General features: G+C 36.1%; 1 protein-coding gene across 3 annotated transcripts in view; it reads right to left on the reverse strand.

Moving 5' to 3' along the window:
* Positions 1-2,205: 2,205 nt before the first annotated feature.
* LOC117405262 (RNA-binding protein 26-like) overlaps positions 2,206-25,440 on the reverse strand; it is a 34,626-nt gene continuing 11,391 nt past the window's right edge. The window contains exons 9-24 of one of the 3 annotated variants that reach the window (XM_059029812.1): positions 24,327-24,467; positions 23,617-23,725; positions 23,115-23,274; positions 21,287-21,451; positions 20,794-20,925; positions 20,256-20,327; positions 15,630-15,758; positions 15,406-15,480; positions 14,642-14,806; positions 14,455-14,559; positions 13,929-14,132; positions 8,860-8,946; positions 8,165-8,278; positions 6,477-7,488; positions 6,030-6,097; positions 2,208-5,535 (exon numbers count right to left, since the gene is read on the reverse strand). In XM_059029812.1, the coding sequence (XP_058885795.1) occupies positions 7,399-7,488; positions 8,165-8,278; positions 8,860-8,946; positions 13,929-14,132; positions 14,455-14,559; positions 14,642-14,806; positions 15,406-15,480; positions 15,630-15,758; positions 20,256-20,327; positions 20,794-20,925; positions 21,287-21,451; positions 23,115-23,274; positions 23,617-23,725; positions 24,327-24,467 (1,748 nt within the window). In that variant the 3' untranslated portion in view covers positions 2,208-5,535; positions 6,030-6,097; positions 6,477-7,398. Of the gene's footprint in view, positions 5,536-6,029; positions 7,489-8,164; positions 8,279-8,859; positions 8,947-13,928; positions 14,133-14,454; positions 14,560-14,641; positions 14,807-15,405; positions 15,481-15,629; positions 15,759-20,255; positions 20,328-20,793; positions 20,926-21,286; positions 21,452-23,114; positions 23,275-23,616; positions 23,726-24,326; positions 24,468-25,440 lie in introns of all 3 variants that reach the window. The other 2 variants (XM_034008188.3, XM_034008187.3) reach the window with 2 other exon arrangements.

Genomic DNA, 25,440 nt, shown 5'->3' on the forward strand with positions numbered 1-25,440 from the left:
TGTTCCTTGTCATTTCCAATACTGCCTGTCACTTCTTGGACCAGCTTATATAGAAAGCAATTTTAAATACACCACACCTGAATGCCTTCACTTTGTATTCCACTTTTAGCCAGTGTGGAGCCAAGTGAAAAAGGGGATGTGTTAACAGAAGATGCCATGGAAAAAATTAAATTAATCATGTTCTCGCTGAAGTTGCTGTGGACTAGTTTGCTTATGTAGGGCCCCGATCAAATCAATTATTTAGAAAGGGGTTCTTTGGAGCTGGTGGGTTATGACATAGAAAGCATTGGAGAGTACTTTATCTTTGAGAGATACACGGAAATTGCATAAACAAAAAGCTTTCTGTTACATGCAAAAACAAAGCAGAGCATTTTAACAGTGGGGGTCTCTAGTTGGTCCTTACCTAAGAAATACCTTGATGCACTTTCCATTCTGTTGAAAGGAAAAAAGGTACTTTGTAAGTGTTGTAGATTTTTATTTTCCTTCATGTTTGTGCTCATGAGCAGGTAAAAAGCCTGGTCCCCATTTTTCATGGATCTGCAACACTGAAAGAAGTGTTCTCTGAAAGGCACAAGCATTGAAGCTACAGCCAAACCTCACACTATAAGGGGTTTATTTGCACTGCAGGACCAATGCAGGAATTTTATATGATTTACTTACAAAGCTTGAAAGATTACAACTTTAAAACGGTAAAAATAAAATAAATATGTAGTACATTACACAGGTTTCCCACTTGAAAGTGTTCCCCCCACAGATGCAGTCTCAAAATTTAAACTACACAATCAAATAATGAAGAGGGGGGAAAAAAAAAACACAGAAAGCAACAAGCAACGGAGGCTGCAGAGAAGCACAGTATTATGGAGTACCAGATAAGTATCAGTAGGTAAGTACAGTGAAATAAAATCAGTGTTGGTTCTTTTTTAGATGTAATACAGTACTAAACTAGCCAAGAACACTTTCCCTTAGGATGCCCACTGAAATTTTATCCCTGAAAAAATCCATTGGTAATCTATATATATGACTTGCATCTTCTAGTAAACCAGCTACATTCAGAGATGAACAATTAACCATCACCTGTTCTCCAATAGCACATTGCTCATTTATATAGCCGAACATACATGAGTCCATATAGTCATCGCTGCGCCGTCCGTCCATCAGCAGTTACCACTAACAATGTCACCACAATACCTTTAGTACATATATATATATATATATATATATATATATATACATATATATACATATATATATATATATATATATATATATATGTTTACATACAGTGCCTTGAAAAAGTCTTCACACCCTTGAACATTTTTCACATTCTACTGCCTAAAAATACAATTCAAAATGCATTAAAGTAGTAGTTTGTTTCACTGTTCTACACATCATCATCTACACTTTTAACGTGAAAGAACAATTATAGAAATATTCAAAAAGTAATTAAATAAAAAAAAAAGTCATAGCAAATCCAAATTAGCTCAGGTACAACAAATTGCCTTAACAAGGCACACAAGTTAAATAGAGCCCACCTGTGTTCAATCACAGTAGTTCAACTGATTTGAATACTCCTGGATGAAGAATCAAGCTGTTTCTGTTGTATGAAGTGAATTTAAAGCAAATGGCAAAACATGCTGAACAAGGAGCTGCCAAAAGAACTCCGGGATAAAATTATTGAAAGGTACAGATTGGGGGAAGGCTGTAAGAAACTTTCAATGTCTTTGAATATCCCTTGGGGTACTGTCAGGTCCATCATTGTAAAGTGGAAACAGTTTGGCACCACCAAGACACTGCCTCAATCAGGCTGTCCCTCCAAAGTCAGTATCTGTGGAAAACTGCTGAGGGAGGTCACTTAGGTTACTTTAAAATAACTACAGAGGTCTCTCGCTGAGATTGGGGAAAATGTTGACTGTTCAACAACTTCAAGAATATCTATCTATCTATCTATCTATCTATCTATCTATCCACATACATACATACATACACACATATATTTATTTTATTATATTATATATGTATATAATTACCACCGATCTACAATACCTTTAATAAAATTACACTAAACAACTTTAAACTTGGTAACAATTCATAGGACCAAGGTTCAAAACCTTATTGAAAAGCAGTCTGGGTCAAATGTACTGTAAGAAACCTTTTTTCCTCCCTCTACTTTATAAAACAAACCACACAGGACAATTAGATATTTCATTTCATTTTTTTGAAATAGCTGCTAAATAACAGTACAAGTATTTGTGTCTTCACTTATTTACATCATTTTACATGACATTGCTAAGAAATAAATAATAATGACATTGCTTCTTACACAGGAAAATATGCTATTTATCAGACTTTTACCATATTTTAACACCTGTGTGTGTGTTTCTAAAACAGATACAAATATTTCAAAATAACAAGATGATACATGAAATAGTCATTTGAATGTAGTTAGCCCACATGGACCTTAAACATGAGAAATAAGACACATTAAGAAATATTGTCTACAGGTAACTATAAGGCTGGTTCAATTACTGAAATATGTATTAAGCATTATCTATTTTTTGTATTTATAAAATGTAAATTTCAAGGAACAGCCCAGCAAATAATAAATAAATAAATAAATAAATATACATAAAGAGAAAAATGCTTTTCAAGGAAAAGCCTACTGGATCACATGGAACCAAAACGCTTGCAAAAAAACTTGCTTCCCCATCCATCAGTATTAATCTCACACATTACAAAGGCTCCATCCATTTATCTTGTCGACACAAATTAGAAATTCAAGAGTTTTAACAAATGAGCCTGCAAATGTAAACTTATTAGGCAATATATTGTTTACTACACACTGTGCTGTGGCCTCTGCAAACCTGTCCCTTCAGTTTTTCTTATTTTGTGTTATTGATGGAAGCTAACTAATCACATTTTTAATGTTGTCTTTGGGGAGAGCTGTTTGAGTGAGCATAAGAAATAAACTACACCACATAAATCCACCCTATTAAATGCTTAAGATTATGTCTCTTTTACGATAAAGTAAGAACCTGACTGTTACATTTGTCAAGCTTCTGTTGCAGACACCTAAAAACTGGGATTAATTAAAATAATACGTCAAAATTGGCAAATTGTACAGAGTATGTCAAGGCAGAAAACTGAGACTATAAAATGTGGTCATCCCCTGTGAACTTTATTTTCATTGCATTCTCCAAACTACTTCCTTTCTTCAAAGTATAAACACAGTTTAAATGTATTTTTCTATACTTAAAATAAGCAAACAAATTAATAAAACAAAGCTTAAAAGATACCTGCTAAATTACAGAACACCGTTGAGTCTAAAATATTGCAAATGTTGAAAAAATACATTAAATTTAAGCACATTTTCTTGACTAGTGCACTTCTAAAACAAACCATGTGAACAATTGTTAATGAACAGTTACAAAATCAACAGGTTAAGTAATTAGTCATACCATGATCATAACCATAGGAGTTTGTGTAATTATTACACTACTTACAAATGTTCACTTTTTTTTTTTTTACACACATACTGTGTGCAAGTATCACTGGATACACCAGCAGCAATAAGGCATAGCACATTAACTGAGGATTAAATATTTCATCCCAAGTTCCAGACATTTTTAAACAGATATGAGACTTTTCATATGGGCTTCTTATGGAATAATATTATGTCTATCAATGCAGTGCATAATTATGCAGGGATTGAGTTCTAGATGCATTGAAGTTGGTACCAGCTAGTAAATCCATTGTCTTGATTTGGATGCAAAGTAGAACAAAAATTGCCATGAAATTAGCAAAACTGCACAAGTGGAGGTACATATAACACAAACATGAGAAAAATAAAGTGGAGAGTCAATTTCTGCAAATATACACTATGGTATTCAAAATTTACATCTTACCTTCCTTTCCAATATTGTATCATTCTAATAAAATAAATACAAAAATACCAAACAACTTAACTACCTTGAAGCTACCTTCTTACAGTAAACAAACTTCATCTAACTAAACCAAAGTTTAAAGCAGAAGCATTTGTTACTGCTTTTATTTTACCTCCCATGCTATTTTCACTATACAGTAAGTAAAAAAAAAAAAAAAAAAAATACTGCAAGTAAAAGCTTTTGCTGTTCTTTGTACAGAGTTGGTATAAAACAAAATAAAAATAAATAAATAAATAAATAAATAAAAATTAAGTGCAATGGCTGTGTCTCTTCCCATTTATTAATTGTGTTTGCCTGCAACGTGGACCTAATTTAGCAAGTGAATGTGCCAGCATTAAAAGCTGGTGGGCAGGGAAAGTAATCCCAAGGGAGGGTTGAGGGTACTTTGTGTTTAAAAGCTACATGTAGGGAAGTACAAGCCAAGGCAAATTTGGGGGAGTCTTAATGATAAACAGTGAAAATCCAGCTAATCAAATTTTTCACAATTAGTTGAACAACAACTGTGACAGGCATGGTGCTGAGCATTTTCATTTCTGGGCTCTGATTTGGTTATCCGTCCTATTTTATGCAAATGTGATGCGACGGGAGATGCTGGGAGCACTCATGCAGGCCGATCACTCACAACAGGGGCTGCAGTCTGCACAGCTGAGGGGCCCAGATTAAATGGAGTGAATGCTGATGGATAAATGACAACACTGCTGAAAGGCTCATAAACAGATTTCAGAAAGTTTGCCCAAACCCCCAGCTGTCAAAAGTACAAATATAATTACCACCAATAACAAATGCTGAGAGGATAAAAGTGTAAAAACGTGACATTTCAAATTATTTTTTCCCCATTTTATGTATCTTCAAAAATACATTTTTTTTAAATTTTTTTTTTGACAAAATCCGTGACACTTACAAAAAACCAGGACACCAGAGTCATTTCGTACATACATACATACATACATACATACCATACATAAATCAATCAATCAATCAATCAATCAATCAATCAATCAATCAATCATATACTTTGACATTTAATGTCCCAAGAAGTCTTACAGATTTCCCAGGGCAGCTGCCTGAAAAGAGAACAATCTAGGCAAAACCAGGACGGGTGGCAACCCTAATGACACATGAGAAAAGTTATAACATTGATACCAAGTTAAGTTAGTTGTACTGGTTAAAAGGATAAAGACCCAACCCACTCCACTGCAAATAATTTCAACATATTGGAGTAAACAATGAACTACTCAGCTCAAGTAATGTAATTGGTCTTATTTACATGTAATAAAACATACTATATATGTAAAATATTAATACAGCTATACAAACCACCACATTTTAAAATAAGAGGTGTACTTGATATTGATTGGAATACAAAAGTGCACTGTGCATCAAATTCATGCTAAAGCTATGCAAGACTTAAGTTTTGTCACCATTCTTCTTGAACAACGTTTTAAAACCTGTGGCTTAAAGTAGACAACAAGCCCAGAAGTTGTTTCTTGTATACGAGGTAATTTTCAGGGGGATCCCATCAGGGCAAGTCATGCAAGCAAGGTTTGAATCTTGTTGGCCGAGCTGCCAATCTTGGAGGTCCATAGATAGTGGCCTACAGGGGTAAAACCCAATACATTTATTATAAAAATAAATAAATAAATACATTGAATATTAGAAGCCCTTTTCTAGGACCTGGTCCTCAAAACTCCATGTCAGGAACGTTTTGAGGGGATAATCTGATTAATACAGCTAGCAATATTTTAAAGTGCATGTAGTGTACATTTAGCTGTTCTAATCACTTCATTAAGGCCATTTCCACATTCTTAGAAGAGCAGGTACTCTGCAGGACAAAAGCTTGCAGATCAAAAACTGCAGAATAACACCACAGAATAGAAGTATGGGGTGTGCAAATGGGCAGATGTTTAGGTCTGTGGAAATCTTAATTGGGTTACACTTTGGGTGATGATAAGTTACATAAATATTTCAGGATTGCTACCATGCTCCTTCAGAGACTTGTTACAGCATTTCAATTTGTTTTTTGTTTTCACCTTATTTTAAATCTTACACACTTTTGCATTTTACAAAATAAAATCTACAAGTTCCTACCTTTATAAAAATGTTAAAGGTTAATTTTAGGTTCCACTTTTCATTTGCCCAAGAGCTCCATGGCTTAACTGAAAATCAAAACATCAAGTGTTAGAAAGGTAAAAATACACACTGAAGAAAACTTTATTTGATTTTTTTTTTAAAGAAAGATTTAGTCTTAATTAAGATGGGACATTGGGAGCTGGGCCCAAGAGAAAATGTGTCTATTTGCATAATTTGAGGGGAAAAAAAAAGAGAGAGCCGAGTTCAAATCAGCATGAAGTTTTAACATCTACTCTTGTGTAATGGAAATCTAAATTACAAGTGTGAATTACATTCTGTTTACGACATAAACAATCAAATACGGGCGAGGCCTGGGAGTTATTATAGTGTATAATAATTTGGGGCATTGGTCTTGGTTTATGTGTCAAATAGTTCTGCAAAGTGTAAAGTAAATAGATAAATCACCTGCTTTATTTTTATGAAAAATGTGCTTGGCATTTTTTCTTGTGGCAACAGGTCAGCTGTAGCAGGTTCTTCCCTCTGGTATCCAGTTCCAGTTTGAACCTCCTCTAGGCACATACTTACTGCTCTGAATGACATCCAGCTTGCGTAGATGTGTGTGTCACCATAGCTCAGTTACAGTGGCAGGGTAAAATGGATTTCAGCTCTTTTTGTGACCATGGGGGTGGGGGGTTTGGAATGGTCTTCATTTTTTTTTTTTTTTTTTTGCTGTTAATCTTTTCAATTGTCTTTTTTTGTTATTGCTTTGTTTTGTCTTTTATGTTATAGACCATTCCAGTTCTTTATTTTTTACATGTCAAAAAAAAATATATATAATAATAATAGTAGTCAAAAGAGACTTGGAAGCAGATCAGTCATACAGTTCATCATTAAAATCCAATACGTAAAATACGTACACAAAACTCAACCAAAACTATGCAAAGTAACATCTCCCCCCCCCCCCCCCCCCCTCAAATACCTAACATACGTTTGTGGTCGTCTCAGAACGCATGAACATTCATAAAAGTTATCCAATGTAACCTCATTCCATAATAACATGGAACCAAACTCTCAATAAAACAAATCTGGTCACTAGTAATAGACCAAATCGGTAAAAAGAAAAAAAGGAATCTTTAAAGGTCATGTAACATTGTACATTACAGAAGAATAAAAAAAGAAAAGCTTTACATGTGTGCCTCCTACAGTATTTACAATCATTTCTTAAAACATAACTCACACAAGATGTACTTCTGCTTGCATTTTTATAAACTTAAATCTTCATTCATTTCTAGTAAAACACACTACTAGTTGTTAAAAAGTATTTCGAAACAAGTCAGGTAAGCAGTCTGGTGTAGGTGCGGACAGCCATGCTTCAGGGTCTGGTAAATTATCTTCTCCATGCCCGAGATTCATTGTCATCCTCCTCTTCATCATCATCTTGAAGTAAAGCATCATCTAGCAAGGACTCTGACTGAAACTGTAATAAAACAAACTAATAAATACAGAGCTACATTTTTCTTGCATAATACTCACAATTGTACCTGACAAACATAGAATACAGCTGTTACCAAGTATGAAGCCAATCTCAAATCATTAGGTCTTTATCATCCAGAAACATGAATATTCATCAACAAAACAATTGTTTTTCATCTTTTTATTAAAATACAAGGTAATAAAGTTAGGTATGTAGACTTTGTTAAATCTTTTTAGGGGTTCAGTCACTCTCCTGGAGTTTTCAGGAGTGCAAAATACCACTTATAAAAGAATTGCAGAAACTTAATGAACTGAAATACATCTCAATGTTTGCCTAATAGTCTTGCAACATGAAAAACACCTAAAACAATGAAGACCATCACTGGTTTAAACTCTTCATCATAATGTAATGGCAATATACCATGAAACTGCATAACATTACCAAGATTGTTTTACATGATTTGGAAAAGTGACCTCATAGTAAAGCATTAGCATACAACACCAAAGATGTGATTCCCAAAAACTTGGTTTGAAAAGCAATGAGTTTTATTTAAAAATAAATAAATACAAAAAGAAGAGCAGCACATGATAAAATTGTCTAAAAGCCATATTCAAAAAAGAAAAAATGAAGACTCAAAACAGTAATATACATGATTTTTCTTGTGACACAAAATACTAACCTCCTCTTCATCGGGTTCTGCTTCCTCAGGATCAGCATTAGTAAGGGTGGTGACAGGCTTGTGCCATGCCAGTTTAAGGTCCTGACCTTTAAACCGAGCCCCATGAACGGCAGCCTAAAACAGGTCAAATTGATCAAAATTAATTAATTACTAAAAAAAATTTAGCAATCATCTCCAAACTATCACCCCACCCCTTCCCCCTGCCAAAAAAATAAGTAATATAGCAATATGTTATTTGAAAAAATGTAATTGGATCAGGTGTGTGACAGAGGTTATGGCCTAATAATGAGAGAAATCCAACTCTTTCACAGGTGCTATAACGTGCTAGAGTTGAAGTGAAGGATTAACAAAAAAAATGCTACCCCATTGTAAAGGACCATGCAAGCTTCAAATCACTGACAGACCACTAGTGTGTGAGAAAAAAAAAAGCAGGGACTTGGCAACCAGTGTTGGGAATGTGAAGACTAAATCGCAGTACACCAACTGTACAGATTTCATTAAACATTGTACCAAAATCTACCAAAGCAGCCTCATTTGAAACTCATACAGTAAAAAAGTGTGTACATGTTTTAATTTGATCACAACTATTGTGCTTATGTTTACAATTACAGAAAGGACAATCCAGTATATTCCATTGCTGACTTTAGTGTATTTTGAAGCTTCTGACATCCTTTTCCAACAGAATATGTACTTACAGCCTCCGCTTCTGCCCTTGTCCTGTAGGTAATGACAGCATTAAGAGACAAGTCGTCAATCTGCCAGTCTTCAATTTCACCAAATTGCTTTGAAGAGAATAAAAAGAATGATAACACATTTCATCTTCAGCACAGAGAGAAAGAAATGCCTTCCTGACATTAATTGTATGCATCTGATTTCCATAGTAAAATTGGCTTGCACACCTGTGCTGTTCCATTGAGGTGTTCTTGGATCGATCCACCACTCAATCACATTTGGTAAATCTAACATTTCACCTCCAAAATGAATCTTTGTTCTGACCCTTCAGCAGCAGAATCCTTCATGCTTTTATTAGAAGCAGGTGTAATAGGTTTTTGCATTTTACCAGTCCCATTATCTTCGGACTACAGTTTGTTCCAAAATTCCTCATAGAATTTTAACATACCAAAAACCACATTGAACATGACCCAAGAGTAGGTGCATCTGTTCTGTGTATAATATATTCTCATATTATGTAAAAGGTCACAAAGTAATTGAAAATGTTACAGACCACATTCCTTTCTCCCCAAACTATGCAAGCTTCCATATAAAACAGTGGATGCACCATGATTTATTAAACAGTAGGACACAAACATGTATTTTATGGAAATTAATACATTTAATACATAGTATTGCTGTCAATTGTATTAATAAAACTATCACTTGTGATATACTGTACATAAATATAAATTGAGCACTAGAATGTCTCACTAACCTGTTCTCACTGCTATCACACAGTCTACTAATTTGTCATTTATAAATATGCACATTCTATTTCTAATTGTTTTAATTTCATACACAAAACTAGAAATGGTAGTTTGTGAACAAACAAAAAAAGTAGCATAATCTATGCGGAATGTCATTGGAGATTGAAGAGTTGGAAAAAGATTAAATAGAAATGGGGGAAAAAAACTGTATCATTGATATGTTCACATCTGTAATGGTACTTTATTGAAAGAATCATAGAATACAGCTTGTAAAAATACTGTACCAAAGTCTGTATCATTAACAATAGACGCGCCAAGCCGGTTAATTTGATCGTTTAGAGTTTTCCAATTTAAATTACTCTGCATTCCGGAATGTAATGCACATGCCCGTTTGTGACTTTTCCTAAATATATGTATTCGACATACTGACGGTGTTTGAGCCGCATATTCGCAAGAAACTGATAATTATAAGTTTACCTAGAAGCGCCAAAACCGGTCATTTTAACTGGTTTAGCCAGTTAGCCATGGAGCTTCAGCAAACACATATGGTTCAGAAAAGGGCAGAGACAGATGTCCTTTCTGGCAGTGCTGCAGCTGCTGCACCCACACGCAAGAGGAATCAGTGCCAGGTTGCAAAATGCAATGACAACAAAACTTTGTCTGCGCTGGCCATGGAAGGGCAGTGTGCGGTAAATGCTCAGGAAAAGTGGAGAAGCGTGTATTGTGTGTGGACTGTACAGGTTAGAAATCTAAATATTAGTAGGCTAAATAAATGTTATGTAAATAGTTTAATGTAAGGTATTTGTTTTGAAGTAGTGCATTATATACTATTTTCAAAAAAAAGAAGACCCTTTGTTATTTTTACAAACAAATAAAATGTTTATACAAATTTGTATGTACAGAGACCCGTTACAAAATAGTTACTAGTGAAATGTTTATTTAATTTATGTTTTAAGTTTTTCTTGTTTTGTACTGCTCCTGTGTGTTTTGTTTTCTATTTAAATATGGTGTTTCTGCTATGCAAATGTTTGATTTGATGTTCATAAATAAAACTTTCGAGTTTTATACAATCGTTTGTCTTTCATTATCATATTACAGCTGGTTAAAATGACTGGTTTGGTGCTTGTAGGTAGTTCGGAATTCTGCCGCTTCTAAAGTGTTAATAGTTATAGGTTAAAACTAGTGATGGGCACCAATATCGATATTTTGATAGGCTATCAATATTGTTAAATATCGATAATTTCCATATCGTGACATCGTGCATTTTGAAAAAAAAAAAATCTCATACGCTCGCAGAGCCATACCAAATCATTGTAGGTCTCGTAGACATAGAAACTCCACACAGAGACACACTAAAGTATTACTTAACCATTTTATTCCATTGATTGGCGTTTAGGTAACAAACACTATTTGCATGCTATTGGCCCACCGTAAAGTGTTACCGGTGTCGTGACAAATTTTGCATTATTTTGAGATATGCAAATGCATCAGCGTTTCAATGAATATTGTCCGTGTGATTACTTACGCTGTGCTTTTAAATGTGAACTTTCGGTATTATAAAACGAGATGTTCTTTTTAAACAGCAAAACAATGTAAAATCAAAACACACCTCAAAATAATGCAACATTTGTATGACATCATACTTAATACTTTGAGGTTTCGTGAGTCAGCATTTATATGCAGAGCAGCTTAAGATTCAATTACTTCCAGAATGGCTACAAAATTAACAACCCCAAAGTCTGCGAGCAGTAAAGTACGGAAATATTTCAGTTTTGAGGTGGATGATGGAATTGTAAAAGATAACAAGACCTTGTTTTTCTCCATGGATATTATGAAGCAAAGCATCACTAAGTTATGCTTTTCATATTACTGATATCGAAATACATGCACAATATCGAAATAAAACTACTGGGCCGGTTACATACAGATGTGCTCAAATTTGTTGGTACCCCTCCACAAAAAACGAAGAATGCACAGTTTTCTCTGAAATAACTTGAAACTGACAAAAGTAATTGGCATCCACCATTGTTTATTCCATATTTAATAGAAATCAGACTTTGCTTTTGATTTTTTATTCAACATAATATTGTAAATAATAAAACAAATGAAAATGGCATGGACAAAAATGATGGGACCGCTAACCTAATATTTTGTTGCACAACCTTTAGAGGCAATCACTGCAATCAAACGTTTTCTGTAGCTCTCAATGAGACTTCTGCACCTGTTAACAGGTAGTTTGGCCCACTTCCTGAGCAAACTGCTCCAGCTGTCTCAGGTTTGATGGGTGCCTTCTCCAGACTGCAAGTTTCAGCTCTTTCCATAGATGTTCGATAGGATTCAGATCAGGACTCATAGAAGGCCACTTCAGAATAGTCCAATGTTTTGTTCTTATCCATTCTTGGGTGCTTTTAGCTGTGTGTTTTGGGTCATTATCCTGTTAGAGGACCCATGACCTGCGACTGAGACAGAGCTTTCTGACACTGGGCAGTACGTTTCGCTCCAGAATGCCTTGATAGTCTTGAGATTTCATTGTGCCCTGCACAGATTCAAGGCACCCTGTGCCAGGCTCAGCAAAGCAGCCCCAAAACATAACCGAGCCTCCTCCATGTTTCACTGTAGGTATGGTGTTCTTTTCTTTGAAAGCTTCATTTTTTTCGTCTGTGAACATAGAGCTGATGTGACTTGCCAAAAAGCTCCAGTTTTGACTCCTCTGTCCAAAGGACATTCTCCCAGAAGGATTGTGGCTTGTCAATTTGCATTTTAGCAAATTCCAGTCTGGCTTTTTTATGTTTTTCTTTCAAAAGTGGAGTCCTCCTGGGTCTTCTTCCATGGAGCCCTCTTTCGCTCAAAAAGCGACGGATGGTGCGATCAGAAACTGATGTACCTTCACCTTGGAGTTCAGCTTGTATCTCTTTGGCAGTTATCCTTGGTTCTTTTTCTACCATTCGCACTATCCTTCTGTTCAATCTGGGGTCGATTTTCCTCTTGCGGCCACGCCCAGGGAGGTTGGCTACAGTTCCCTGGACCTTAAACTTCTTAATATTTGCAACTGTTGTCACAGGAACATCAAGCTGCTTGGAGATGGTCTTGTAGCCTTTACCTTCACCATGCTTGTCTATTATTTTCTTTCTGATCTCCTCAGACAACTCTCTCCTTTGCTTTCTCTGGTCCATGTGGTGGTGCACACAATGATACCAAACAGCACAGTGACTACTTTTCTCCATTTAAATAGGCTGAATGACTGCTTACAAGATTGGAGACATGTGTGATACTAATTAAAAAAAAAAGAAAACTAATTAGTTTGAAATATCACTATAATCCAATTATTTATTATCTTTTCTAAGGGGTACCAACAAATGTGTCCAGGCCATTTTAGAATATCTTTGTAGAATAAGCAATAATTCATCTCTTTTCACAGCTGCTTTGCTTTATTCTATGACATACCAAAGGCATGCAAGGCTGAAAATTAATTTACAAACCATTTTTTAAAAACATAACCTGTCGCACGTTACAACATATTTGTGGAACATTCAGAACCTGAGACTGCGTACCGAAGTGCTGTGTTGGTGGTACTCATTTCCGCGACATGGCAAATCTTTTACAAATGTTTTAAATCCTCCTTATTTTAACTGTAATGCGTTTTAAATATCGCAAGCGTTAGGAGTCTCCAATAGAAATGTAGGAATGTGCTGTCATTCAGTAGTTGGGGGCAGGTTTAAAGTATTGAGAACGAATCAATGATAGATGAAAGTCAGGAAGGCGGGAAATGTATTTATTATTATTTTTGTAGTAGGTTTTATTTTTTAATGCGACTAGGGTAAAGTCAACGTGAATTGATTAACCATTTCCACCGTTTTTCCGGTGCTTTCCAGTGTTTATTGGCTATCCACCGATTTAATTTCTTTTGTATCGGGGTGTTTTATCGGGTTTTATCGGTTAAAACCGAAAATCAGAAGCCCTAATTATAATTCAGTTTTAGCGTTGCTGTGACCATATGGTAACAGCTTGGTTGCGGGTTTGCTTGTGAAAAAATGAGTATCATTTGTACACATACATTTTCAAATCTTGAATACAGTATTTTAATTTTCTGATTTTCATGTTAAATGGCTGAAGTAACATATTGAAAGGCTTTGTTTAGCCACTTTCTTTTGAGAAGTGGGCTCTCATTGGTTACCATACACAGTTAGAAACATCTGAAAATAAAAACCATCATGAAAAAATATATAAATATATTGGGCCAGATAAAATTGCATCTGGGCCAGTAAAAACACTAGCTCAGTGGCCCAAGGGGTCAGTAGTTAAAAATCTAAATGTAGAGCCCTGAAAAGCATCTAAATACTTACTGCAAAATAAGGAAGCAAGTCCTCTCTATCAGGTTCAGTAAAACCAGAGATCTCTAAAGCTCTTGGACGGTGGTCCACCACAGCATACAGAGGGGCCCCTCTACCCCTTCCACGCATTCCTCTGCCACGGCTTCTAAGTGCCCCACGTCCCCGGGCATGGCCCCCCCTACCACGACCAGATGACAAGATTCCTCTTTTGGCAGCCTGAAATATAAATAAAGTAATCATAAACCAAGACTGCCATGGTATAATTATGATTTGGATTTGATCTCTCATAAAAATGGTTTAAATGTGCACATTTACAGTCAACTCACAAATTGCAGTGTCAAGCTACAATATTACTTGCTTGCAGTCCGATATGCAAATGTACAATGGTGCTTGAGCGGTTTAAAAAAAAAAAAAAATGTTAACCAAAAGTTAACAGTGCCATCTTCTGTTACTTTTAAAAACTACAACTGTAGTATAGCTGTGCTTAACTTTCCTATAAAAATATTCATCCTCTTTCCCAACCCCCAGCCTCACACACCTCTAGCTGAAGTTCTGTGTACTTTCTCCTCAGTTGTGCAACATCTTCCCCAGCTTGCATCTTCTTATATAAATCTAACTCTGAATCCAGCAGCTCTTTTTGCATCTGAGGGGGATAAAGTTATTAATAGATTTGATTTGATTTAATTTAATTTAGAACAAAACAGTAAGTCTTTCTAATTATGTACCTGAGCCCTGGTTTTCATGGTTTTGTGAGGAATGCCACTTGAGATTGCTTTCAGTTCATCTTTCAGTTTGGTTATGCTGTTTGTCAGAGTTTTCAGAGTTTTCATGATTTCAGCCTTGTCCTCCGGTTTCATGGTTTTGTTTTTCTCCAGTTTTGAGATTAATATCTATACACAAAGCAAACACATTGCTTGTAGATTCCTTCTATATGAACAGACCACAATACACACACATCTATTTATTGTTTGTAAACAAAAAGCGGATACAATTAAGGTTTTCAGATGGTTCAAACAAATATGGCCACAAAATATTCTGTACTGTATTAAATAGCATCTACAGTAGATGATTTTTTGTATTTAATAAAAGCAAGTATTTTTGAAATATCCAAATATTTATTTTCTATTACTAGATTACATTTTGCAGTTTAACCAGCACACTGGTGATGACAGATTAAGTTGTACTGTACAAAACTAGAAGGGTGTTTGGCAAAGACAGCAAATCACACCAACGTGAGCTTGCAAATGACTACAGATGTTGAATTTCTAACAGCCAGTGGAAGCTAGGTGTATGTTTTTGCTGTTTTTGGGTGAACCCTTTGCTGCAACAATCAGGTCATTGAAACATCCATAAATCCAGACAAGAAAACACATAAAAGCAGTAGGTGTGTGTGCTAAAAGCACATTTTAAAGCTTGATATTAAGGAAACTGTTTTATTGCTGACAACATATGAATAATCAATTTTCAATGCATACAAATAAATAATTACCTTTTGTGTTTCAATGTGTTTTCCCACTATTTCCTGCTTCTTTTTTCTTACATCTTGTTGAAGCCTTAGTGCTTCCTGCAATAGTAAATCGCATTAGCATCATTTCACTAAGACATTCCCTCTCTTAACAATCAACAATTCAAACACAAGTCTCAACCCTTTGGAGATCACATACATAGTTAAGGAAAATGAAACTACACCCGCAGTCACTTAATCTCACCCACCTGTTTCTTTTTCAGGGTTTCGCTGTGGTCTGCAACACCAGTGTTCACAAAAGGCATAGTTTTCTGTATTGCCTTCAGGGCAGCAGGGTTGTAAACAGTTTTTGTAAGGCCCATAGAAGTAGACAGCACCTGCAAAAGAGCAAACTACTTTACAGATATCGTTTCACTATTGCTATTTTATACATTGCAATTTTCACAAAACACACAGTCTAAAAAGAAATTCACTGCAAATTACCTATTCATCTTAACAACTATACACCCCCATTTTTTGCTTCAGCCACTAAGGTATCTTTTGTTGGCATCACCTTGAAAAACATGGAAATTACATCTTGAAGGTTTTATTGCTGGAAAACATATTTTTGAATGATCTACATCAACAGCTTTTGGAAAAGAATCCAATATCAATGCCCATACAGATTAAACCGAATTGGACAAGTGTTCCCAAAATACTGCCTGGTTACTCAGTATTGCCAAGCATGTTTAATAGCACATTTTATGAGTAGTCTTAAACTTGAAATACTCAATTATAAGAAAAGATGGAATTGAATAAAATGTTTGTGAAATGGAGTTTTGTCCAGTTTTACCTTGCATTAGTCCTTAGCCACAATATAAATAGAGATTATATATAAGTTTAGAAAAAAGAACATCTGTGCACTGCAATGTTTAACCCCAATGAGGTGCTGACCATATAAGGCCATTGTATATTAAAACAAAAGAAAGTCTGTTTGGGCTTACGCTCACTTCTTAAAAATCGATCCACCAACCTTGATTTATAGATTGAAGTCCAAAAGACCAATTGGTCGCACACTCAAAATCAGGACAATTGTGAACCTGACCAAAACTGTTGTCGAAACGCGTACAGACCTGCTAATCTTGACTTTTTTTTTGAGTAACGCTCTTTCACGCGGACATCTCGGGGGGGGTCCGGGGGGCTTCCCCCCAGAATTGTTTTAGGGTGTAAAACAGCTAAATGCTAAAAAAAAAAAAAAAAAAAAGATTAGCTATGATTGTTTCAGTTTAAATTTAATTTTGTTTACCTTAGTATAGATGAAACATTTTTAATTTATACCAATTGAAAATTAAGTGAAAATAGCCATTTTTGTAGTATGTTTGTATTTTATTTACTGTCAAACATAAATTGAAATGTATAAGCTTCTAAAATAGAGAAACAAAGCACTTTCAAAAAAGGAAAAAAAAAACTCAGCACCAAATGTAATAGCTATCCACAAAGTGAGTTGTTTGAAACAGAAAGGAATCCAACAGGTCAAACTGATCTTGAATGTTTAGCTTCATAGGTGGCTGACTTGGCTTTCCTGAGGAAGGTGTCACTAAAGGTTTGTGTGTGACACACCTGCTGCTTCGCTGACATCATGACTTTGTGCGTTACCAGTGAACTTAGCATGTCTCTGCTCAGACTGGCTCTGTGTTGGGTTTTGTTTTTGGTCACCAAGCTGAACACTCTTTCACAGTCAGCATTACTGTGGAAGATGACCAAAATGCCTAGTGCTGTAACATTACAGTAATGCCCGATTCTTTTGTTCTGGACAGAAATATAAGTTTCCTTCTACAGGATTCCTGCTGATCCAGACAGGAGGGTAAAATAGATTTCAGCGACTAAAAGAGAATAAAATAAACAAAAAAGACTGGACCCATTCGTTTGTAGCGAACGCTTCATAAAAAGTTAATATCAGTAAACATATATTGGCAGTTCTGATATTACGTTATTATTATTAGTCGTAGTAGTATTAAGTCCCACTTTAAAACGCTTACTTGTATGGCCGTTTTTTTCATAAATATTTAGCTGTCCCGTTAAACAGGATTACACTTATGCGGGTCGGTGATTCCCAGTCCTTACATAAATATTTTACCGTTAACAAAATCCATAATGCTACATTAATGATCTTACTGAACTTCAATATAAAATCAAAAACTAGCCGTTTATGACTTGTTTAAAGTACAATGAAACGGCATTTATCTACAATGTAATTGTACGCTACTTCAAAGTAAACAGAAGCCTTACATACCTTAACTATATGCTGTGCTCATTTTTATAAAATCAAATTTTACTGACATCCCTGTATGGTAACAGGCGTTTGTGAAAAACGGGACAATGAGCCAAAAACAGAATATTAAAACTTAAACATTGTACTATATTTTATAATAAATGTTTGTACTTGCTCCCTTGCCATTCTTGTAAAATCCTCATTCAGCTGTAATTTATTTTCATGCGATGCAGTTATTTAAACCGAGAACGATTTTTTTTTTTTTTTTTTAAACACAAGTGTTTTTTTTCCCCCCAGACAAAAATGAATGCATAACTAATGCATTAATTAAAAAACAAAAAGGTACCGTAGCCAGTTTGAAATAAATCATTTCCTCAAGTCACAGTACTTCACACTCTCTCCAGTGTGTCCGAAACTGGCAGTTGAAACACAAGCGAGTCAGCTCAACAAAGCCTGATAGGCTGCAGTAGAATGTCAACCCACAATATTGTGTATCATTTCTGATTAAAGCATACCCGCGTATTACCAACTCAAAATGCGTAGCGGATACGCAAAATGCATAGAGGTTAGCAGGTCTGTGCGTAGTTCTGCTTTAACTAATAAAATGAAGAAAATCTTTTTTAAAAGACTACATTAAATCTCGTCCTGATTTTGAGTGTGCGACCAATTGGTCTTTTGGACTTCAATCTATAAATCAAGGTTGGTGGATCGATTTGAGAAGTGAGCGTAAGCACCAAACAGACTTTCTTTTGTATAAAAAATAAATTTAGAATGATCAATTATTTGTATTTATTCACGCCCGCGCCCTCGCGCCCCCCCCCCCAAATTGGAATGTCCAATTATGTTTTTTTCTCCTCACTGCAGAGGGTCCCCACACAGCACAAACGTTCTGAGGGCGTGTGAGCGTCTTCCGATCTCACAAGCTTAAAGCCAGAAACGCTCTTTTACGTCAAACAATCAAGAGCAGAGGTGGGCGGACTACCGATCCCGAAGAACAGAGATCAGCCCTGCTTTTTATCCACTCTGAATATGCTCGGTGTCTGGCCAGTAGGGTTCACAGTTGCGTGATGCAGAGAAGTAGTCTCTGCCGGTTTCCCATCACCCAGCAAAGTTTGGCCTCTTTGCACACCCCGGACACAAACTGGCGCCGTCCAAGCTGTATGACTCATCCTGCGCTCCCAGCAGCAGCGCTATAACTGGATGAGCCACTCGGGGAAGCCTATCCACAATATTTTTTAATTAACATCTTATACCCCTTCTCCACAGGCACATCCGACCTGTGAGGGCTCAGTACGGTACAGGTGGTTCACTGGCTATTTGTCGAGCAGAGAAAGAACCTCACCATGAAACTCCAGCCTCACAAGAAATCTGAATCTGGCTGCGAGCCAAGCCGAGCCAGGAGCGGGGTTAAAGATTTTCATCATTACGTGGCATCAATCAGTACACTCCAGAAAGAAAAACAACAAACATGGCAGACAGTGTGATGAGAAAAAGTATAGCTTTGGGACGCTTAGGAAGTGCAGGCTCTAGTTTCTCTATGGGCATATAGAAGGGAAGATCTGGAGTCGTGCATCAGAAATGAGAAAGTTTATGCCCATAAACTGTGGGTATGGTACACAACTCACACTCAAAAACACAAAATTCTACCAAATCTCATCCTTGACCTAATATAAAGATACAGCTGAACCATTGGTGTATTAATTTTTGAACACCATTTGTTTGCGCATCTTTTGGCAAACTGAGTTAATTAACCCTTAGCGGTCCATTTATTCAGCGCATCTCAGGCGCGTCAGGTCCAATTTATTTTCACATGCGGTTTATTTTAGATGCGCTGTTTAAAAGTATTTTTTTCACAGTGAAACGGGTTTAAAAGGCACTGCATATCAACAGGACACTCAGTACTGCATCTCCAGCCCCGCCCACCACTCGTTCGATGTATTTTTCACATACCTCTTCATAGTAGTGCATACCGATAAATCATCTCCTGATCATTTATTTTATCACCGATCTGCTCATTAATGTGATCCAAGTCATTATTTTATTACTATAACATCTAAAAAAAGCTCTGCAAATGTCTATGATATTCTTTTGAGCGCTGGATGCAGAAGCAGCTATCTATGTGCATGTTATCTATGTGGTGCCGGGGCTATCTGTATTCGACATAGGACCGCAAAGGGTTAATAACAACTGTCTTTTGTTGCATGTGACGTCAGCAGCACGGCACGGCTCGGCTCTGCTGTGGAAAAACAACCCAGGCTCCCCTTAACCGCACCATGAGAGCTCGGTACGGCCCTGGCGCGCCTCGGTTGTACAGTGGAAAAGAGGCATTAAATACACGTGCTTCTCAGCTCCACTGATATTTCTGGCTTATCGCCAACAGTCATTGTGTAACTTCTTACCAGTACACATTATACCGAATGAAACAGTTAAGCATGTGATGCACTTGGATATCCCCCTGTGGTGGAATAAAATTGGGAGGACAAAAAGACTTGTTCCTATGGTAGAATTTTTTGCATATTTTTCTGAATGGAAACCCCACCCCCCCACTGCAATAAAATCAAATCAGGCAAAAAGTTAGGCGTAATATAAATAGCTGAACCAGAACGGATAAACGTTCTCTTACCTTTTGATTTGCGACTGCTGACGGTTTAGAACAAAAACCCAACCTTTCTTTCACAGAAAGTTTACTGGTGTTCTATAAAAAACAAAAATGATTTTTAAAGACATCTGTTTTCATACAAAAACTTAATTATACAAATGTATGGCAAGCAATAGACAAAATAAGCTGTTAGTTGCATTCAGCTTACAACTACAAAAAACAAGTCTGGTGTGCAGAATTATATTGTTGTAACTATTTCCCATTTCCATTTTTGAACCAGGAGTATGATTAAAAAGTAGATCATGACCTGCATCTACCTCAGGTCAAGCGAGTCCCAAAACAAAACCTTCAACAGGATGAAACACAGAGGTGTCAGTACCATGATAAAGTGGAAACCTTGACTTATCTACAGTATGTGGAATAACTCACGCAATAAGCCATGTCAATTTTATCAAATATGTGCAAGAAATAGTGATTTAAACTAATCACAGGCAAACATACATACTCCCATAAGTTTGGCATTCCCTGCTCGTATTAAATATTTTTAAATGATTGTAAATACCTGAGTGGAGACTGTGTTTGAAGGTTGTGGCTGAGCTGGCTCTGTAGTGGCTGTTGGTATAGGACCCAATCGATCTTTTACAGACTGTTTGAGTGCTGACGCACTGGGTTGCTGTGCTGAAGTCCGATGCACCTTGAGAAACAAACACAAATAATATTAAACAATACTAATTGTATCATACAGCTTCATAGTGTCACTTACTGCACTATGTAGGGCTACCTGCTGCTGTTGTTTTAACAAATGTTCTTGCAAAGTTGAATCTATTTTGCCTTAAATTGCTCAGGTAATCAATTGTCAGTACTATGAAAAAGTAGGCCACATTGACCTATATCTACAGTATGTAGAATAACTTGTAACAAATGCTCATGAAAAGTTAACGAACAGCCAGCTTAAAATGTTGAATACAGGAGCACTTTAACATCATGAACTACAGTGTTTTTTATTAGCATTTTATATCTGACGATACTGTTTAAGATGTATTAACTGAAATTACCTGTTGTGTTGTAGGCTGCAGTTGGGGTGCAATGTCTTCTTGATGCCAGAATACCTTGATGAAGCGATTGTTAAGCACAGCTTCAGTGCTGGACATAGCTCTCTTAGCCTCTTCGTGACTGGAAAACTGAATAAGGGCACCTTCAGGATTACTCTTATAAGCCACCTGGGGGGGAGAAGAGAAAAAAGAAAACAGAAATTTTAGAAAGAACATGGCAGAATTTTGGCACACTCACTAATGGTATTTTGTTAGGATTAGTCAGTTTAGCACGGTTTACATGCATCTAGACAGCAAATATTTCATGCAACAGCAAACTGGGTTCTATGAAAATTATTATAGGTAACCTATGTAAAGTATCTACAGCAGTGTTACTTAAATGTGGCCACCTGCGTGATTTTGTGCAACCACAGCTGCCCCCCAGCAACTCCTCTCTTAATCAGCCTTTATCTTGAAACTGCGCTGCTATGTTATTGTTTTGGATTGCATTCTAATTCCTCATCTTGCTTCCGTTACCTGCTATCCCCCAGCATTAACATCCGTATAATCACTGCATGCCGATTGGTCGCGCTATCACTCTGATCAGATTTAATTTTGGCATGCTTCACAAATCTCTACTGGTATCGTTTTGTGTCTGTGCTCATTGGTTGAGCAACTGTCAGAGGATTCCCCAATCGCAGTGCTTATCTTTTTTGAGAAATCGTCAGATACTGGCACGAATAAGGTGAAGAAAAAAAGGCTTCTGTAGACGGACATGAAAACGGTATGGAATATTTACTTTAGTGCAGGAACAAATATATATGTATTCAAAGGCAAAAATCCTTGTCCGTGTCTGCCATAAATTAAATTGTTGATATAGCAATACGTATCACAACCTGTTTGCGTGAACTTTTCTAAAATGGCAAGTGAAAAAACTGTTCTGTCTACTATGTGGGATTAATATTTAACTTCCAGGTACCTCCGTATTCAATATCAAAATAATCTGAAGACCCCTGGTTCATCTGATGTGGAATGACCCATTCTATATTGTAGTCATATGGTAATTTCAGTGTATGCACTGTAAAGGACACTGGCGCCACCAAAAGGTAGCAGAGGGTTGTGAACACAAGATAGTCTGTTGTTCTGGCATGTTATTCACAAGGATGTAACAGAACCAGATCAGTCAATATTGGTATCCTTTGACAAGGATTATGGAATTGGCTTATGTTAGCGCTAGCTTTTTGAACAACCGTGTAGGTGTGCTGTGAATGTCATTTGCTATATTTCATACATTAAACAAGATTTTACTACCACACACTTCTAAATAACTTTACATCTGTTCAAAATATAAAAGGTATAGTTTCAGTTTGACAAGGACCATCAATATGCAAAACATTGGGTTCACAATGTAGGCTGCTGACAGTTTGCATTCAGTGTATGTGTTTTCAGATTTCACACTATCATTACTGCTGTTAATTATATAATGTACATTTTGGGTAATCGGGATGCTGTGTTATTGTCCAATGCAAAACATGTTTTTTTATTTAGTAAATGTTTTACTTTATTGTATTTTCAAACAAAATATCAAATGCAAGGCATTTTCTAATAGGTTTCTTTTATTTTGCTGAATTGCTGATGTAGGAAGCTATATAAAAATAAGATTCTGAACAAACATTCTTGAAAACAAAGTGCACTAGGACCTCGAGAAACACCTAAAGTACCAAGTTGCATATTACAGTAATTTGCTCAACTTGTGCGCACACATGTATACATTATTTTACCTGGTCAATGCCCCCTAGGCAACCCCACTATTTAAATACAATGTAAGGGAAGTATCACGTTTAATTCTTACCTGGAGATTAACAATAGTGCCAAACTTGCAGAAGTGTTCATTAAGCTTGCGGATGTTATTGAGCTCCAAAGGAATCTTCCTTATTTCTAGCTTTGCATTTTCAGCTCCAAACTGCATCTTCTTCTGGAATCCTAGGTTATTAGGGTTACTGAAATTTTGCCTGGTTAAGTGATCAAAATAAAATCAATCACCAATTTTAGGGGGGAAAAAACACTGACAAAACTCTCTGTAGTGTTATATGTATTACCTTTAGTATTACCGAGGATCTTAATCATTTAGAAATTAATCATAAAACTAGATAAAAGCAAGAAAACTATTACATCATTATTCCGTTATAAAATAAATCACATCCAATATTCTGCAGAAGCAAAGTATTTCTCTTAGATTTGAGCAACAAAGATTTTAAATGGGTTTATCCAGAAATCATGCAAGAGAAATATTGTCATAATGCTTTCCAGGAAGCAGACGTTAAATCATATTTTAAATTGTTTTTAGAGCTTACTTGTCAAACCAGGGTTTCTTAGAAAGCATCCCACTGTCTACTGCCCCTGTTGCTCTTTTTCTGGACTCTGATTCCACCACTATTCTCATGCTGTTGTTAGCAGGGTTTTCTGTGTAGCAAGAAAGGTGTCAATATTGTAAAAACAACATGTTAAATACACAATCCATTTTATAAACCAGTGATGGCATAGGATGAAGCAATTGTGGGAGGTTAGATTGTTGATCCTGTAGATCAGGTGGCCAGGAAGCCAATATTGCAAAATGGAGGAAAGAAAAAAAACTCTGAAAAACATAAACAAGATGGTCCAGGAACAGAGCAGGAAAGTATTTCCAAATGGAAGAGCGTACAATTACTTTAGCAACAAGGACCTTCTTGCAGAGAGTCAAGGGAGAAAGAATGCATATCATGAATTTAACCTTTGGCCATCTGAGTATCATGATTTTAACCAGTATGTTTTATTTTTTCTTGTCCAATACCCACAATTGACAGAGAATCACAGATTACAGCTGTGTAATGTGTGTGAGTTTCCATAACACTGAAGATATGAAGCTGCAAGCTGAAATGGTTTATGAAATGTTACCAGTTGCAGTTTCAATGACAGACTTGCACATTTCATACAAGATACCCTTTCAGGGATACACCAAAAAAAACACTCTGGCACAGAGGATCTGGACAAACAAATGCTTTGAAGGAGCTATTCATGTTCATACCTCTTGGTGGAAGATCCTCTTCCCCCAATGTCAGCCCTATTAGGTTTGGTCTTTGCGCATGTGCTCTGTGTCTATACACAGGTCTTGAAGTGCTGGTTATGCTTGGTGCTTCAGGATTATATACATCAGGTTCATATGTTTCTAAAAGGAAAAGAAAGTGTTCATGGGAGTGGGAGTGCAAATAATATTAATAGTGTCACTGAATTTGCTACACATTTCCCATTGCTGCCTGCTGTGTTGTATATATTCCTTCAGTATACTTTACTGGAGCCAGGGAACATAATAAGAATTTTCATGTGTCAATAAAATGTGAGTACAACTTGTCAAACTATATAGACAGTTACATTAGCTTTAACTAAGTAGCGAAACACTTGTGTGGCTTAGAAAATGCTGTTGACCCAATCTATAATAATTATTAGTCACTCACAATATGTTATTGTGAGCCTGCTTCAAAATCTCAATTTTGTTTTTAAAATGTTGCACTATTGTGCATTTTAGAAGCTTAAATCTTTTTCAGATATGCCACCGTCCAAAGCAATTACAATTATTCACTCCACAGTGTACACACACACACACACACTATGGTCAAGAGAGATTTCATATTTTAGATAAAATACCATTCCAAAACTATTGTCCTTTACTTCTATAAAAAAATTAATATTGCGTGACATATAATTATTCATATGGATAAAATGGCAAGTAAATAAAATAAAAATACAGAATTTGCAATAACTCAACCGGTTAAGATACTTGGCAGATACTGCCTGTAAAGCATGACAAGTCACACATTTTGTGATCATCATGAATACATAATGAGGTACCCCAGGCACTGCAAGTGTTGCACAGATCTTTACTTTGATTCAAAATCCAAGGCTGTGACATTTAAAACAAGTGTTCATGTGAAGACCTTGTACGCTCTTCCTGATTTAAGTTCAAGTCTTATGTAATTTTTTTTTTTTTTTTTTAAAGATATTACAAGAATATGTACAGTTCAGCAGTCAACAATAAATGTTTTTTAAATGTATGTAGCTTGTGTGTCTTAAAACCAAAAACCCACTAACAGCAATATTAGTGATTAAAAACCTGATAAAAGGAGAAAAATAATAATAAAAAA

This window comes from Acipenser ruthenus, chromosome 9 (assembly GCF_902713425.1).
Source record: "Acipenser ruthenus chromosome 9, fAciRut3.2 maternal haplotype, whole genome shotgun sequence".
NCBI classification, from domain to species: Eukaryota; Metazoa; Chordata; class Actinopteri; order Acipenseriformes; family Acipenseridae; genus Acipenser; species Acipenser ruthenus.